This window comes from Bufo bufo, chromosome 2 (assembly GCF_905171765.1).
Source record: "Bufo bufo chromosome 2, aBufBuf1.1, whole genome shotgun sequence".
NCBI classification, from domain to species: domain Eukaryota; kingdom Metazoa; phylum Chordata; class Amphibia; order Anura; family Bufonidae; genus Bufo; species Bufo bufo.
The window spans coordinates 440,777,886-440,797,129 of NC_053390.1; the positions used below are offsets into that span (position 1 = coordinate 440,777,886).

The 19,244-nt window shown below is 45.0% G+C and overlaps 1 protein-coding gene across 1 annotated transcript in view; it reads right to left on the reverse strand.

Moving 5' to 3' along the window:
• Nucleotides 1–19,244, reverse strand: part of INSR (insulin receptor) — a 155,585-nt gene that overhangs the window by 12,787 nt on the left and 123,554 nt on the right. The window contains exons 12-15 of the mRNA XM_040417483.1: nucleotides 13,833–13,972; nucleotides 13,589–13,748; nucleotides 10,459–10,555; nucleotides 973–1,040 (exon numbers count right to left, since the gene is read on the reverse strand). Of these exons, the coding sequence (XP_040273417.1) occupies nucleotides 973–1,040; nucleotides 10,459–10,555; nucleotides 13,589–13,748; nucleotides 13,833–13,972 (465 nt within the window). The remainder of the gene's footprint in view (nucleotides 1–972; nucleotides 1,041–10,458; nucleotides 10,556–13,588; nucleotides 13,749–13,832; nucleotides 13,973–19,244) is intronic.

Consider the following 19,244-nt stretch of genomic DNA (forward strand, 5'->3'; position numbering starts at 1 on the left):
CGCACAACATTTGTGCGACGAATGTCCTTCTGTAGACCTAGCCTTAAGCTGCAAGCTTGAAATAAATCTAGCAGAGCAATTGAAGCAATGAATGCAGAGATTTCTGCACCCATGTGAGGTACAGGGCTTGTTTTAAGTTTGTTAGAAAAAGATTGTAATGTTCTATAGGATATCGGATCATCATTTTTTACATTAAAGGGAATCTGTCACCAATTTTCTGCTGCCCTCAATTTTAAAACCTAGCAGCTCCAGTACATGCCAATGAGTCCCCCATATTCATGAGCTCCCGGCTCTCTCCGCCCACCTGCCTCTGACTGACAGTTTTTTTTCCAACTGAATCAGCAGCAGGTGGGCGGAGAAAGCCAGGAGCTCAAGAATATTCGGGACTCGTCATTATGCACCGGAGCTGTTCAATACAAGATTTTGGCAAAACGGTTGGGTCAATTAAAGAAAGTGACCCAGGGGTTCTGTCACTAGTTTATGTTTCCCTTAGTTAGTACACCATAAAACAGCTGACAGATTCCCTTTAATCATACAATAATGCCTTTAAACGGAACCTGTCACTTGGATTTTGTGTATAGAGCTGAGAACATGGGTTGCTAGATTGCCACTAGCACATCCGAAATATCCAATCCCCATAGCTCTGTGTGCTTTTATTGTGTAAAAAAAACCGATTTGATACATATGCAAATGAACCTGAGATGAGTCCTGTTCCTGGCTCATCTTACGTACAGGACTCATCTCAGGTTAATTTGCATATGTATCAAATCGTTTTTTTTTACACAATAAAAGCACACAGAGCTATGGGGACTGGGTATTGCGGATGTGCTAGTGGCCATCTAGCAACCCATGTCCTCAGTTCTATACACAAAATCCCAGTGACAGGTTCCCTTGAATGAAAATTTCTGCAACTTTTCTTACCATGCAAACTGTGCTCCTTATAGGCAAAAGAATGTAATTAGCACAACTCACCTTCACTAGCACTTAGATATTCAGGATTTGAGGAGGCATACAATGGTCCTGTTGGGCCTTCTGCGGCTCTGTGTAACAATAACAATTCATTAATTATATAGTATTTTAGACCGTTATTGCTAGTAATTTTACTATACCTTGCCAGGATATATGATAGGTAAAGGGAATATAAGAGGAATTATATCATAACAATAGTCTGCCTGATATCACAGCTCACTCATATCTATTCCATTTTGAAAGGTAACAAATGTTCTGCCCACAGCTCTTCAAGGTGTATGGGCACTATTTCCTAGCTATGTAATGGACACTCCTCCAGCTGACAGCTGTTCCTCCCAAACCCCCTATAAATATGTACGCCTAGCAATAGGCGTGGTGTAGATCATACACTTTGTAAGGACGGCTGGTGCAATCAAACTCTGCATATTGGGGTCATGGCTAGTCTACTAGCAGTATCACCTGGTATGGTCGCACATCATCTCCATACTGTTAGCATCTTTCAGTGAACGAAATAGCTAAGCATTTTGGAGACAATCATTACTACCCACAGCTTTAAACCACTTGCCATCTGGGCCATTTGCACACTTCCTGACCAGGCCTAATTTTGCAAATCTGACATATCTCACTTTATGTGGTAATAACTTTGGAACACTTTTACTTATCCAAGCCCTTTAATTGTTTTCTCGTGACACATTTTACTTCATGATAGTCATAAATTTGAGTCAATATGATTCACCTTTATTTATGAAAAAATCCCAAATTTACCAAAAATTTAGAAAAATTCGCAATTTTCTAAATTTCTATTTCTCTGCTTTTAAAACAAAAAGTGATATCTCATAAAATATTTATTACTTAACATTCCCCATATGTCTACTTTATGGTGGCATCATTTTGGAAATGTCATTTTATTTTTTTAGGACATTAGAAGGCTTAGAAGTTTAGAAGCAATTCTTCAAATTTTTAAGAAAATTGCCAAAACCCACTTTTTAAGGACCAGTTCAGGTCTGAAGTCACTTTGTGGGGCCTGCATAGTGGATACCCCCATAAATGACCCCATTGTAGAAACTACACCCCTCAAGTTACTTAAAACCGATTTTACAAACTTTGTTAACCCTTTAGGCGTTCCAAATGAATTAAAGGAAAATGGAGATCAAATTTTTAAATTTCACTTTTTGGCAGATTTTCCATTTTAATCCAATTTTTTCTTTAACACATCGATGGTTAACAGCCAAACAAAACTCAATATTTATTACCCAGATTCTGCGGTTTACAAAAACACCCCACATGTGGTCATAAACTGCTGTATGGGCACACGGCAATGCGCAGAAGAAAAGGAGCGCCACATGGTTTTTAGATGCCATGTCCCATTTGAAGCCCCCCTGATGCACCCTTACATTAGAAACTCCCAAGAAGTAACCCCATTTTGGAAACTAGGGGATAAGGTGCCAGTTTTATTGGTACTATTTTTGGGCACATATGATTTTTTGATCATTCATTATAACACTTTATGGGCCAAGGTGAATTGGTTGTTTTAGCACAGTTTTTATTTATTTTTACAGTGTTCACCTTAGGGGTTTGGTCAAGTGACATTTTTATAGAGCAGATCGTTACGGATGTGGCGATATCTAATACACTCACCTAAAGAATTATTAGGAACACCATACTAATACGGTGTTGGACCCCCTTTTGCCTTCAGAACTGCCTTAATTCTACGTGGCATTGATTCAACAAGGTGCTGATAGCATTCTTTAGAAATGTTGGCCCATATTGATAGGATAGCATCTTGCAGTTGATGGAGATTTGAGGGATGCACATCCAGGGCACGAAGCTCCCGTTCCACCACATAAGATGCTCTATTGGGTTGAGATCTGGTGACTGTGGGGTCCATCTTAGTACAGTGAACTCATTGTCATGTTCAAGAAACCAATTTGAAATGATTTGAGCTTTGTGACATGGTGCATTATCCTGCTGGAAGTAGCCATCAGAGGATGGCTACATGTTCTCATTCTGTTTACGCCAAATTCGGACTCTACCATTTGAATGTCTCAACAGAAATCGAGACTCATCAGACCAGGCAACATTTTTCCAGTCTTCAACAGTCCAATTTTGGTGAGCTTGTGCAAATTGTAGCCTCTTTTTCCTATTTGTAGTGGAGATGAGTGGTACCCGGTGGGGTCTTCTGCTGTTGTAGCCCATCCGCCTCAAGGTTGTGCGTGTTGTGGCTTCACAAATTCTTTGCTGCATACCTCGGTTGTAACGAGTGGTTATTTCAGTCAACATTGCTCTTCTATCAGCTTGAATCAGTCGGCCCATTCTCCTCTGACCTCTTGCATCCACAAGGCATTTTCGCCCAGAGGTCTGCCGCATACTGGATGTTTTTCCCTTTTCACACCATTCTTTGTAAACCCCAGAAATGGTTGTGCGTGAAAATCCCATTAACTGAGCAGATTGTGAAATACTCAGACCGGCCCGTCTGGCACCAACAACCATGCCACGCTCAAAATTGCTTAAATCACCTTTCTTTCCCATTCTGACATTCAGTTTGGGATTCAGGAGATTGTCTTGACCAGGACAACACCCCTAAATGCATTGAAGCAACTGCCATGTGATTGGTTGACTAGATAATTGCATTAATGAGAAATAGAACAGGTGTTCCTAATAATTCTTTAGGTGAATGTATGCAACTCTTATTGTGGAATCTAAATCCATGAGTCTGTGTGAATACTGAAAGCAATTGGTCTTATTCTAACTGCAGACGACTGCTCCATACACCTAGGGGCGTCTGTGTATTATATTCCATTTTGGATTTTATTTTAAAGATGAGGCAGCCAGCCTACATTTTTATTCATTCTATTTATTTTATTGCTTACATATTTTATGTATTTTGGAAGCCACATGCCTTGATAGGGATATTTTATTATCATGTGTTTTTGCCTTTAAATAAAATTCTAGTGACATACTTTAGCTTTACTTGACTCCATTTATCAGAGTGCCCACTCACTGCAAATTTCAAGGTGACAAAAATGCCTTTTTTGACACAGTTCTTTTATTTAAATTTTTTTTATGGTGTTTATCGGACTGGGTCGATCATGTGATATATATAGAGCCGGCCGTCATGGGCGCGGCAATACCAAATAGGTCTATTTTATTCATTTTTTTTCAATTTAAAAAAAATTATTATTTATTCCTTACTTGGGGATTTTTTAACACTTTATTTTTTATTTTACACTTTTCGTCCCCCATAAGGTCATATAAGACCTCTGGGGGACATTTTTTTTTTCCACTGTTGATTTCTCCTGTAACTGGGGCTGACATAGTAGCAAGAGAAATACACCTCCCAGAGAGGCTGTACAGCCTCAGAGCAGGGCTGATCGAGGTCTCTGAAAGACCTCACAGTTCCTGCACTTACCCGACACCGGCGGTCACATGACCGCCGGGCCGGAACAGGAAGCGCATAGTGCTTCCTGCTCTGTATACACAGCGCTGTGTATACAGCGATCTAGAAGGCAGGGACACCTGGGCACTGTCCCTGCGTGCTCTAAGGGTTGCCTCGATCTGCAGCTGCACGATTAGCGTGCAGCTGCAGTGTCTGAATGGACATTCAGGAACGTCCATTCAGAAATATAGAACCACCTCTCGGACATTTATAGTCTATGGGCGGAAGGGAGGTGGTTAAAGGAGAACACTCTACCGCTAAATACATACACATGTAGAATGTATAAGAATATTGTTTTATACAGATTATATATATAATAACCTATACAGGATGGAGTCCTCCTATTGACATGTTATCGTGCTTTAAAGAAGCACTCCCACCAGGGCTCCAGATGGCGACCAAAATGGTCGCCAATTCGACTTAGAATTTACAAATGGCGACAAGACTTTAGTCTTGTCGCCATTTGCGACTAGACCCGCCGCCGCAGCTCTGCAGCTGAATACAGCGGCGGGCACAGGAGATGATAGTTCTCTGCCCCGCCGCTGATGTTCTCAGCAGCGCAGTGGATAAGGAGTCTCTCCCTCCCCCTGTGCTGCTGCCGCAAATAAGAAGAGAGACAGGAGGAGGAGGGGAGGGGCTGTGGCCACTGCGCCACCAATGAAAGATAACTAACCTGTTAATACAAATACCGGAGGCGGCAAATAGCCGGCACCCGACCTCTATGACAGGGAGCTGCGGTACCTGAGGGGTTAGCTGCAGCGGATCGCCCCCCCCCCCAACACCCCAGTATAATAAACATTGGTGGTGCAGTGCGCCCCCCCCAGTATAATAAACATTGGTGGCGCCGTGCGCTCCCCCCCAACGCCCCAGTATAATAAACATTGGTGGCGCAGTGCCAATGAGGGTTAAAAAAAATAAATACAATTAACTCACCACCTCCAATTGATCGCGTAGCTGCCGGTCTCCTGTTCTTTCTTCAGGACCTGTCAAAGGACCTGTGGTGACGTTACTGAGCTCATCACATGGTCCATTAATATGGTGATGGATCATGTGATGTACCATATGACGAGCACAGTGATGTCACCACAGGTCCTTTGACAGGTCCTGAAGAAAGAACAGGAGACCGGCAGGTACGCGATCAATTGGAGGAGGCGAGTTAATTTTTTACTTTATTTTTAACCCTCAATTGACCTTCTACTAAGCATTCTGTATTAGGCCCCTTTCACACGAGCGAGTTTTCCACGCGGATGCGTTGCGGGAGGTGAACGCACAGCATCCGCACGGAATCCTGATCCATTCATTTCTATGGGGCTGTTCACATGAGCGGTGAGTTTCACGCATCACTTGTGCGTTGCGTGAAAATCACAGCATGCTCCTCTTTGTGCGTTTTTCACGTAACGCAAGCCCCATAGAAATGAATGGGGTTGCGTGAAAATCGCAAGCATCTGCAAGCAAGTGCGAATGCGGCGCGATTTTCACGCATGGTTGCTAGGAGACGATCGGGATGGAGACCCGATCATTATTATTTTCCCTTATAACATGGTTATAAGGGAAAATAATAGCATTCTGAATACAGTAAAAGTAAAACAGCGCTGGAGGGGTTAAAAAAAAAAAAAAAATCATATAACTTACCTTAGTCCACTTGTTCGCGATGCCGGCATCTCCTTCTGTCCCCTTTACTGAATAGGACCTGTGGTGAGCATTAAGTACAGTTACAGGACCTTTGATGACATCACTCCGGTCATCACATGGTACGTCACATGATCTTTTACCATGGTGATCATGTGATGACCGGAGTGACGTCATCAAAGGTCCTGGAATGAATGCTCACCACAGGTCCTGTTCAGCACAGAAGGAGACAGACGAGATGCCGGCAGCGCCAGCAAGTGGATTAAGGTGAGTTAAAAAAAATTTAACCCCTCCAGCGCTAGTTTACTATGCATTCTGTATTCAGAATGCTATTATTTTCCCTTATAACCATGTTATAAGGGAAAATAATTCAATCTACAGAACACCGATCCCAAGCCCGAACTTCTGTGAAGAAGTTCGGGTTTGGGTACCAAACACACGCGATTTTTCTCACGCGAGTGCAAAACGCATTACAATGTTTTGCACTCGTACGGAAAAATCGCGGGTGTTCCCGCAACGCACCCGCACATTTACCCGCAATGCCCGTCTGAAAGAGGCCTTACAGAATGCTATTATTTTCCCTTATAACCATGTTATAAGGGAAAAGAACACAGTGAATAGACTTTCATCCTACCAACCATGTGTGAAAATCGCACCGCATCCGCACTTGCTTGCGGATGCTTTCGATTTTCACACAGCCCCATTAACTTCTATGGGGCCTGCGTTGCGTGAAAAACGCACAACATAGAGCATGCTGCGATTTTCACGCAACGCACAAGTGATGCGTGAAAATCACTGCTCATGTGCACAGCCCCATAGAAGTGAATGGGTCCGGATTCAGTGCGGGTGCAATGCGTTCACCTCACGCATTGCACCCGTGCAGAAATCTCGCCCATGTGAAAGGGGCCTAAGGGTGAATAGGACATGGGTTCCAGCCCCTAAGGGGGCTAATAGTAAGTAAAAAAAAACAAAAACAAAAACACTAAGGCTACTTTCACACTTGTCGGAACTGCCTGCCGGATCTGCCGATCTGGATGTGACTGACAGCATTTGTGAGACGCATCCGGATGCGGATCCATCTCACAAATGCATTGCAAGAACGAATCCATCTCTCCGCTTGTCATGCGGACAGACGGATCCGTCTTGTATCTTTTTACACATTTTTACCGGAAGGACGGATCTGGCATTCCGGTATTTTGAATCCCGGATCTGCCACTAATACATTCCTATGGGGAAAAATGCCGGATCCGGCATTCAGGCAAGTCTTCCGTTTTTTTTTTCCGCCAGAGATAAAACCGTAGCATGCTACGGTTTTATCTTTTGCCTGATCAGTCAAAATGACTGAACTGAAGACATCCTGATGCAAACTGAACGGATTACTCTCCATTCAGAATGCATGGGGATATGCCTGATCCGGTATAGAGCCCCTGTGACGGAACTCTATGCCGGAAATGAAAAACGCTAGTGTGAAAGTACCCTAAAATATTAAGTTTAAATGCCCCCTTTCCCAATTTTACATATAAAATATATAAACAATAAATAAATAAACATATTACATAGCGCTGCGTCCGAAAAGTTCAAACTATTAAAATATATCTCCTATGCGGTGAGCACCGTAACAGAAATAAATAAATAAAAACCATGCGATTCTGCATTTTTTAGTCACCTTGTCACCCCACAAAATAGGATAGGACTGTTCTATTATAAAATGCGAAATGCACGTGGCTTTTTTTGGTGTTTTTTTTTTTTTGTGTGGTATTGAGTATCGCAATACTTTTTTATGGTGACGAAAGAGAATCAAAATTTTGGTATCGAAACAACCTTATGCCGATCTGATCGGCGTAGCGTTGTCACGATACCAAAATTTTGATTTGCTTTTGATTTGGCGACTAAAAATTTTATTTGGTTCCTAAATTTTTCCAGTTCAGGAGCCAATGGCTACTAGGTATTTTTTTTTAGTCTGGAGCACTGACTCACACAAAAAATGTATTTAATTTATTTATTCTCTGACCTGTTAGAAAGGTACATGACGTAATCTGTAGTCTTACCAGAGACTGCATGTTGTGAGTTATCTCCTCCCTTCTGGTCCTGAGCTGTGTCATGTGACCAGCACTCAGACTTTCCAAAATAACACAGTATCTTATGTGTGGACAGGAAATCAGTTTCTCTATGTATTCCTATGGGAGCCTCAATGTCAGTCTGATAGGAATGAAAAGAGAAGTAACTGACTTTCTGTCCTGTGTCAGTTGGAGATCAGAGTGCTGGTCCCATGACACAGCAGAGGATCAGAAGCGAGGGGATAATTCTGAAATACAGTCACTGGTGAGAAGATTACATTCACTACAGATTACATCATGCACCTTTCTAACAGGTCAGAGAATAACAGCATGACAGCACTTTTTCCAGATGGTTCTGAGTGGTCAGTAATGCACATACAAGGTGGTCCTTCTGTATTTAGAATGTGGATAGTAACAGGGAAGTATTAGGCAAACTAAAATTTTGTACTAATTGCCATACAAAGATTGTGAGATATACCGTAAATAAAAAACATGTTTTTTTTGTGAGAGCGTTAATAATTCCTAAGTGAGAGCCCTTCTTTAGGAAGTGCGCATCATAAAGGTGATGGCTTTCCACAGGAAAGTAGCTGCGGCAGCTTCGGATCCTTCAGGGGAACCCTGGCTGCCGCAGGGAATGAAGTCTCCCCCGATCGCCACTGGAGGGAGCTGTTCCAGGTTTTGAACTCTCACATGCCATGATCACATTTGATGCTGCACATCAAATGCCGCACATCAGATTTTTGGCTCTCAGATGCTACACCCACAAAGCGTACACATAAAGCATTAAAAGGTTGTTCAGAGGAGGAGGTTGGTCAAAATAATAGGACATCTGTCACCTTTGGTTTCCCCACTGAAGGTTAATGATAATGCTGCCCTGTGCGGCACAGCACAGAAAACACCAAGGAAGATACTATCTCTCTTATCAGCCTAACATTTATTAAATCATTCCCCACAAGCTGACAAAACATTTATGTGGTCATTTATCCAACTGGTGTAAAGTAGAACTGGCTTAGTTACCCATGGCAACTAATCAGATTCCGATGAAGGGTATGGTGTCTCACTCCGTTTATAGCTGTGGATGGGTGCTGCCAAGCTTTATGACTCACCCAGTCATAAGAAAATTGAAAGTATAGGAAATGGAAAGGCTGAGCACTCTCCACCTGGACCAGACAGAGATACAGGCACAATAGATAGTGGTGACAATATTTATTACACCAAATGCAGATTCAACAATAAAATACTAAAACAATGACGACTAACAGATAATAGAACAATAAATAGCACTCTAATTGGGAACAATTTGGAATAAGAACAGCAAACTAAGTATATAAACATGCAATAAAATTACATAAGGTAATGTGAAGAATAAGATCTCTATTCGAATAAATACTGAACACTTGATTGGCGAATATCCATCGAACCTTCAGAATATCGAATTTTAATCGATTTTATCTATTTTAAAGGTTGCATATGCCACAGCACCTTCATTCATATTTTTTTATTCTTCACATTAATAATAAATATTGTCACCACTATCCATTGTGCCTGTATCTCTGTCTGGTCCAGGTGGAGAGTGCTCAGCCTTTCCATTTCCTAACTAATCAGATTCCACCTTTAATTTTCTAAAGCAGCTGTCAAAAATGAAAGGTGGAATCTGATTGGTTGCTATGGGCAACTAAGCCAGTTCTTCTTTACATCAGTCGGATAAATGACCCCATTAGTGGCACACTATATGAGCACTGCTTGAAGGGGCTGTCTCTTCAGCAAATAGCATTTATCATGTAGAGAAAATTAATACAAGCCACTTACTAATGTATTGTTATTATCCAAATTGCTTCCTCCCCTGGATGGATTCATTTTTCCATCACATTATACACTGTTCATTTCCATGGTTACGACCACCCTGCAATCCATCAGCGGTGGTCATGCTGGAACACTAGAAAAAAAGCACCAGCCTAAGTGAGCTCCTACGGTCCCAGCCACCAGAGAGGCCATCACTTTTTCCTATAGTGTACAATCATGACCACCACTGACGGATTGCAGTGGAAACCAGAATTGCATAATGTGATGGAAAACTGAATCCAGCCAGAAAAGTAAGCAATATGGATAATAACAACACATTAGTAAGTGGCTTGTATTACCTTCCTCTACACAATAAATTCTATTTTCTGAAGTGAGAAAACCCCTTTAATAACAGTACAGAACCCATTTCGTCAGCGTAAAGTGAAAATCAGTTGCTGTTATTCCACTTGTGCCTATCATGAGACTTGCTCTTTTTACATTGCAAACTTTTAAATTGTTTGTATAACTTTCAGCTGCTTTAACTATTAGCTGTACTTAGACATACAAAGTGCAAGAATCACTCACTTCTTTTTCTGGACCATGCAGACTATCAAAGTGATAAGGGAAAGAAACAGTAAGAGGACTGGACCGATCACAATCTTCAAGACGTGATTTGGGTACTCTGAGAAAACAGATGAAAATAAATGCACATGTGGTTAAAAAGCAGAAAAGTGTAAAGTGCAACATGAAATGTAAACTATATGGGCAAAAATATATGGACATCTTAACACAGTCAGGGCTCATGCACACAAACATATTTTGTGCTGACCGCATCTGTATGTCAGTTCTGCGGCCCGGCAAAAAAGATAGAACATATAAAACGGACAAGAATAGGACAGATCTATAGAGGGCAGGACATTTTGTTCCGCAAAATGCGGAACACACATGGCCGGTATCCGTATTCCTCAGGGCTCATGCACATGGCTGTTGCTCATCTGCAAAACGCACACGCGGATACCGGCTGCGTGTTCCGCATTTTGCAGAATAGAACGCACTACCCTATCCTTGTCCATAAAACAGACAAGAATAGGACATGTTGTATTCTTTTGTGGGGCCGCGGAATGGACATACTGATGCAGACAGCACACTGTGTGCTGTCTGCATCCTTTGCAGCCCCACTAAAGTGAACGGGACCCGTAAAAAATGCAGAGCGGATGCGGACCAAAAATACATTTGTGTGCATGAGCCCTCAGTATGTGGTCAGTATTGTTCATCAGTGTTTGTAAGCCAAAACCCAGAAAGGGTCCCAAACTCCAAGGGGGAAAATCGTTCCATTATACTCTTCTCTGTAGGTTCCACTTCTGGTTTTGGCTCATCCATTGTAACAATGCCTATTCCTGTCTGCAAAACAGACAAACGGATGAGGACAGCACATGGTCTGCTGTCCTCATTTTTTGCTGCTCCATTCATATAAACACAGTCGTGTGAATGTTAGGGTCAGTCTGTAACTGCAAACATAATGTGTGAACTACACAATGTATACAGTATGTCATACAGCAGTGTGTGGAAGGCATTTCCAAGTTTACACTTAGAGCCATTTAAAACACATATTTGAGCTTTACAAGATCCATGTACCATGTTGTGCAATACCTATTCTTCTAGAAGTCTTTCCTCTCATATTCTGCTTTTAAATTACCTCTAGTTTAGAGACCTGAGATGCTAAAGGACAGCATTTGGGCAGCCAAGCTCGATATCATCAAGGTGCCTCCTAGTTAGGCCAGCAGGGTTGACATCAATACATGAAATTATATATTGCATTAAAAAAACACAAATAGCTGACAGAATTACACAGAATTAACCCCCTCCAGACATTCTCTTTGCAGTGTTAGTGATTGGAGACAACTCAGATTACGGACACTTAACCCCTCAGATGTAGTGGTCAATTGCAACCACAGCATCTAAGGGGTCATTTGCCGGAAGCGTACTGATTCTCATCCTCAAAAGGCTCACCTGCTATACGTGGGGGCCTTTTAGTTGGTATGGCAGCCGTGAGCCTCAAGGATTTGCCATAGTAATGTTCCTACTGATCCCTGGCTCAGAAAGTGCTCAATAAGGAAGGACCTAGCAATTTTCCCATAAACTGCGATGGTTTATCATCTGATGATCGCATGTTCAAATTCCAAAGGGTGATTTAAAGTTAAAAAAATATAAAAATATATACATTTAAAAAAGTAAAGCGCTCGGCTATCTCTGGAACTCCCACAGAAATTAACGGAGTGTCCGCGCGCATGTACAACAGACCACTCCGGTCATTTCAGGGGAGCAGCAAGGGGCCTGCATTGTATACGGGGCCCCCATTCTCGTGATCAGTGGGGGTCCCAGTGGTAGGACCCCCATCAATCTGATAGTTATCCCCTATCCTGTGAATAGGGAAAAACTTGTACCTACCATAATACCCCTTTAAAAAAATCAGATCACCCCCTTTCACCATTGTGTAAATAAAAAGAAACTAAAGAAGAAATAAAATATCATTGGTATTGCCATGTCTGAAAACTATTAAAATATTAAAGCATTTGTCCCATATGATGAACACTTAGGCTACTTTCACACTAGCGTTGTTTGAATCCGGCGTTCAATTCCGTCACCGGAACTGCCCGCCGGATTCGGAAAAACGTGTGAAAACTGATTACATTTGAATCCTGATCAGGATTTTAATCACAATGAAAAAATGCATTGGAAAAAACGGATCCGCCATTTATGGACTTTAACATTTTTTTCAAATTTTTGGGGTTTAACATGCAAAAGCTGGATCCGGTTTGACGGAACACACGGCGCTGGATCCTGCGTTAATGCAAGTCAATGGGAAAAAGGCCGGATCCGGCATTCAGTCAAAGTGTTCCAGATTTTTGGCCGGAGGTAAAAATACAACATGCTACGGTTTTCTGAAAAGCCTGATCAGTCAAAAAGACTGAACTGAAGACATCCTGATGCATCCTGAACGGATTGCTCATCATTCAGAATGCATGGGGATAAAACTGATCAGTTATTTTCTGGATTTAAGCCCCTAGGACAGAACTCAGCGCCGGAAAAGAAACGCTAGTGTGAAAGTAGCCCAATAAAAAAAATTGAATTTTTTAGCCTAAGCCTCCCAAATTTTTTTTATAAAAAGCAATCAATAAGCTGTACATACTCCCAAAATATCAAGTTCTAATAAAAACTACGGCTCGACCAATAAAAAAAAGAACTTACACAGCTCCATAAATGGAAATATAAAAAGTTATGGGTGTCAAAAGATGGTGATAAAAATAAATAATTTTTTTAACTTCTTATTTTTTAGACGTATTATAACATAATTATTTAAATTTGGAATCACTGAAATTGTAGTGACACAGAATAAAATTAAATGTGTCATGTTTTTTATCACCCATTTAACACCATAAATATGAAATCGATAAAACAATACCACAAATGCCTTTTTTTTGCAATTCCATCCCATTTATAATTTTTTCCAGCTTTCCAATGCATTTCCTGGAACAAATTATTAGGGGGGAAAAAAACAAAAAAATAACTTTGGAGTTTTGGGTTTTCGATGGCAGGGAGTAGAAAATGAAAAAACAAACAAAAAAAAACATTATTTGCGATGGGAAGGTGTTAAACATGCTGTTGTGCAACTACTGCAGAGTCTCTTTTTACCTAAACATAAAAAAGCACCCACCATTATCTGGTACATAAAAATAAGTAGTCTGAGTCCAAGAGCCATTTCCAGCCAAAGACGTGGCCCGAACTCTCACACTGTAGTTTCCTGGATGAAGTGAACGCAGCCTAACTCCCTTATCCTGGAGATACTGTTTCTGGGAAACACAGAGATTTTCTTCCTGCAAAGTGATGATAATAATATAATCCATACAAGATATAATATGACATCAGGAAATGAATATAAACATGCAGCAAACAATTACCCGAGTGTCTCCAAGCCGGGAGTATTGTACCTCGTACAGAACGGTCAAGCCATTGGGTGCTTTTGGCTGCTTCCAAAAGAGGTGGAGGTACGGGACGTTATATTCGTAAGTCACTGGTTCTTCAATGTTATCTGCTTTAGCTGTGAATAGTCAATTATTGTAAATTTAGCAGTTGGGTCTACAGATACGGATTAAAGACTTTTTGTGTTAGAACGTGGAAAAAGAGGCCAGTTAATATTAAGACATGTGACCACACAGCATAGAAGAAAGCAATGTGCAGATATCCTAAATAGCTTTTCCGACACTATCCATCTGCTAGATGTCCAATAAAAGGAGATTTTTGTATAACTTACCAGTAAAATCTTTCTCACTCTTCATTGGGGGACACAGGAACCGTGGGTATAGCTATGTCCTCTAGGAAGTGTTAACACAAGTAAAAGCTGATAGCTCCTCCCCTGGCAGCTATACCCCCTCCAGCCTGGAGAGAGAGCTTCAGTTTCTGTACAAGCAGTAGGAGAAGCAAGCCAACCAAGAAAAAATATGGAACACCAACCATGCCAAAAAGCCAACGGGGTTCTAACCAGAACAGCCACAATCGTGGTTGAACAACAATACTGGGTGGGTGCTGTGTCCCCCAATGAAGAGCGAGAAAGAGATTTTACTGGTAAGTTATACAAAAATCTCCTTTTCTCGCCCATATTCATTGGGGGACACAGGAACCGCGGGACGTCCACAAGCAGTCCACTGGAGGGAAAAACCACAACCCCATGGAAACATCGTCCCTGCAGGCATATAGGAAACTGACGCCTACAAGACCAAGCGGCCCAAGACAGCGTCCGCCGATGCATAAGTATGCACCTGGTAAAATTTTGTGAAGGTATGTAAGGAGGACCAAGTAGCCGCCTTACACAACTGCGCAGCCGAAGCGCGATTCCTCCCAGCCCAAGATGCGCCCACCGCTCTGGTGGAGTGAGCCGTGACACCTAAGGGCAGAACCCTGTCTCGGGCGCGGTAAGCTTCCGCAATTGCAGCCCGAATCCAGCATGCGATTGTCACCTAGGACCCTCCGGAATGACAAAGAATCCGTACGGCGGAAGGGAGCGGAGGATGCTAAATAGATCCGTAGAGCTCTGACAACATCCAAGTGGTTTAAATCCCTTTCTTTAGGGTGCGAGGGAGAGGGAAACAGAGAGGGAAGGACATTTTCCTCGTTGATATGGAAGTCGGAGACCACCTTCGGAAGAAAGGAAGGAACAGGCCGGAGAACCGCCTTATCCTTATGAAGAATCGGGAAGGGTTCCCTACAAGAAAGGGCCACCAACTCAGACACCCGTCTGATGGAAGTGATAGACACAAGGAAAACCACCTTCCAGGACAGGAGTCGGAGAGAGATCTCCCGTAGGGGATCAAAGGGGGGAGCCTGGAGCGCTAGGAGGACCAAATTTAGATCCCAAGGCGGCAACGGAGGACGGTATGTGCCACTCCCTGAAGAAAGGTCCTTACAGGCCCGAGGGGGGCCAGAAGGCGCTGGAAAAAAAATAGAAAGCGCCGAGACCTGACCCTTCAAAGAGCTAAGGCTCAAACCAAGGTCCACCCCTGATTGAAGAAAGGACAGGATCGTCGGGAGAGAAAAACGAAGAGGAGGAATACTTTGGTTGTCACAGAAACCCAGGAAGGAAGTCCAGGTCCTGCAATAGATCCTGGAAGAAGCTTTCTAGCCTGAGTCATAGTGCGGATAACATCCACCGAAAAACCTCTCCACTTTAGAATGGCAGTTTCAATGGCCACGCTGTCAAACGAAGAGACCTTAAATGCTGATGGAAGACAGGTCCCTGCGAAAGCAGGTCGTCTTTGAGTGACAGTGACCAAGGGACGTCTCCTAGAAGGAGAACGAGGTCGGCGTACCATGCGCGACGGGGCCAATCTAGGGCAATGAGGATCGTCGAAACGCCCTCCATCCTGATTTTCCGTAGAACCCTGGGCAGGAGGGGAAAGGGGGGAAACACAGAGGAGAGAGAACCCCTGCCAAGAGGAGATCAGAGCGTCCGCGCCGTAAGCTTCCGGATCCCGTGCTCTAGAAAAGTTGGAAGTTTCCGATTGAGTCTTGAGGCCATCAAGTCCACGTCGGGGCGACCCCAAAGGAGACAGATCGCCTCGAATACTTCCGGGTGGAGGGACCACTCGCCTGGATCTATGGTAGTCCTGCTGAGGAAATCCGCCGTCCAGTTCTCTACCCCCGGAATGAAGATCGCTGAGATTGCCGATACATGGGCCTCCGCCCATCGTAAGATTTCCCCCTGGTGGTTGATGTACGCCACAGCCGCGGCGTTGTCCGACTGGACTCTTACTGGGCGACCCTTCAAGAGGTAGGTCCAGTGCCGGAGGGACAGAAGAATCGCCCTGAGCTCCAGGACATTGATCGGGAGCTTGGACTCCGACCGTGCCAATGTGCCTTGGACTGTCCAGGGAGGGAACACTCCTCCCCAACCCAGAAGACTGGCATCGGTGGTAACAACTGTCCAGGAGATCGGAAGGAAGGACCTTCCCAGGACTGGAACAGACAGCCACCAAGAAAGGGACGACCTCACCCGAGGAGAGAGGCGGATGGGGTAGTCCAGGCTCTCGGAAGACTTGTCCCAGGAAGACAGGATCGCTCTCTGGAACGTGCGAGAGTGGAACTGGGCAAAGGGAATCGCCTCGAAACAGGCGACCATCTTCCCTAACGTCCTCATGCAGAGTCGAATGGACGGAAGTTTGGAGTCGAGGAGTCTCCTCACGGAACTGTGCAAGGCCAGTCGCTTGTCTGGGGGAAGGCAAACCCGTGCAGTGTCCGTGTCCAGAAGCATACCCAGGAAGACCAATTGTCTGGAGGGCGTCAGAGATAACTTCTGTAGGTTGACCAACCACCCGAAACGCGCCAGTGCCTCCAGCGTGATCTGTACGCTGTTGGATGCCTGAGCAAAGGAAGGGGCTTTGATAAGAATGTCGTCCAGATAAGGCATAAGGAAGATGCCTCTGGAACGGAGCAGGGCGAGAAGAGTGGCCAGAATCTTTGTGAATACCCGAGGCGCAGTTGCCAGCCCGAACGGGAGGGCGACGAACTGGTAATGACAGTCTCCTATCGCGAACCTCAGGAAGCGCTGGTGACTCCATGCGATGGGAATGTGGAGGTATGCATCTTGAATATCTATGGCCGAAAGGAATTCCCCCTGCTCCGGAGAAGCAATCACGGAACGAAGGGATTCCATCCGAAACCGCTGAAGATGAAGGAACTTGTTTAGTAGTTTGAGGTCCAGGATGGGGCGCACCGAGCCCTCCTTTTTGGGGACCACAAAAAGGTTAGAATAGAACCCCTTGAACCTTTCTGCTGGGGAAACGGGAGAGATGACTCCCCGGTCCAGGAGGGACTGAATGGCCTGGGAGAAGGCGGCTGCCCGCTCGGGATCCCATGGAAGACGGGATTGAAAAAAACCTGTCTGGGGGAAGGGACAGGAACTCGATCAGGTATCCCGAGGAAACAATCTCGAGGGCCCAAGCGTCGGACACATGGGCCCGCGAGACGTCCTGGAAGAGGAGGAGGCGGCCCCCCACTCTGTTGGGCGGGGGCGCACCTTCAGGCTGAGGCTTGCTTAGGGCCTAAGGTCTGGGACGCCAGGAGGGCTGTGCCCGAAAGGACGGCTTCTTGCGTCGATCCTGGGAAGGAAAAACGCCTCCGCCAGAGGAGGAACTCGCTGCGGGGCCGGAACTAGCAAATCTACGAAAGGGTCTGCCACGTGAGGAACCTGACCTAACGTGAGAGGTCCGTTTGGCCCTAGGCTGTGGAAGATGGGTGCTCTTGCCACCCGTGGCCTCATAAATAATTTCATCCAGCCGAGAACCAAAGAGACGGGTACCAGCAAAAGGGAGACCGATCAAAGAACGCTTGGAAGTCGCGTCCGCTGCCCACACCTTTAGCCAAAGTTCACGCCGCAAGTTGAATGCAAGCGCCGAAGAGCGCGTGATGAGGGGGCTAGCGTCCAGGGACGCCTCGCAGAGGAATTTCCCTGCCTGAATGATTAGCTGCGCCAAGGATCGGAGGTCCTGAGCAGGGACCTCGGATACTAAGTCCTGGTCCAACTGGCTGCCCCACTCGGAAATGGACTTTGCTACCCATGCAGAGGCGAACACAGGCCTGAGGGCTGACCCCGTGGCCGCAAAGAGGGACTTAGTCAAGGATTCCATCCGACGATCTTCAGCGGACTGAAGGGAGGATCCATCGGCTATCGGAATAGCCGTATTTTTGGCTAGCTGTGCTACAGGTGGGTCCACCTTAGGAGGGGATGTCCACATGGAAATGCAGTCCGCTGGAAAAGGATATAGGACGTTCAGTTTTTTGGGGGTTAAAAAACGCATGTCTGGGTGATCCCAGGCCTGGGAAACCACTGCCGAAAAATCTTTATGGCGAGGAAATACCTTCAAGGCCTGTTTTGGGCGGAAGAAGGACACCCCCTGCTGGTCAGTGGGGATCGTCAAGCACCCGGAAGGTGTCGCGGATGGCAGCAATGAGGCTATCCACGGTGGAGGCCAACTTAGAAGACTGCTCTGCATCAAAATCCATATCCGAATACTCGACCTCACCGTCGGTCGGCACGTCTCCAGGAGAAGAAAGACCTGAGTGAGAACGTACACGTGGTGAAGAGGGGGATGCGTCAGAGGAAGAAACATGGTGTACTCTAGGACGCTTTTGTGAATGGCGTGCGCTGACGGAATCACTGGGAAGAGACCTGGGGGGGGTCGCCCGAGCCCGTTGGCGGATTCTCAACCAAGCGACCCACTATAGATAGGGTGGATTGGGAGATTTGAGCAAGGTTTTCCACCGCCTGAGAGAGCGTTTGGGCCCAGTCAGGTAACTCAGATGCCAGAGGGGGAGCAGCAGTATGGGCTGAAGGGGGGGGCCCCTGCCTGAGCATCTGACAAGCAGTGCAGACAGATTCCTGTTGCCCGCAAGAGAATTTAACCTGACAAAGAGCAGGCATAGTGAATAGCCACAGACCCCGGAAGAACCACAGGTGGATCAGACATGGCGAAACCGCGAGATATCAGATATCTGAGGCAGGAGGGATACAGTGACCTGAGAAGAGGAGTAACAGCTCTTACCAGGACCAGGAGATGCTGACAAAGAGACCGGAAGAACTGGCCGAGCGCTGAGGAGGGAAGAATAGGCCCCGCCCCCTCAGGTCCTGCATCCCTCCAGAGAACTGCTGCTATGTGCGCGTGTCCATTAACCCCAGCATTGCTGAATCGCTCCCTGTAGCGATCCCCTTGTCCCCTCCCCCTGCTTTGATAAGGCAGCGCCATTAACAGGCGTCCGCCCGATCCATTATAAACGGCATCGCTGCCAGCCTTAGCTGTTCAGCTTGTAAGCGCTCCTGC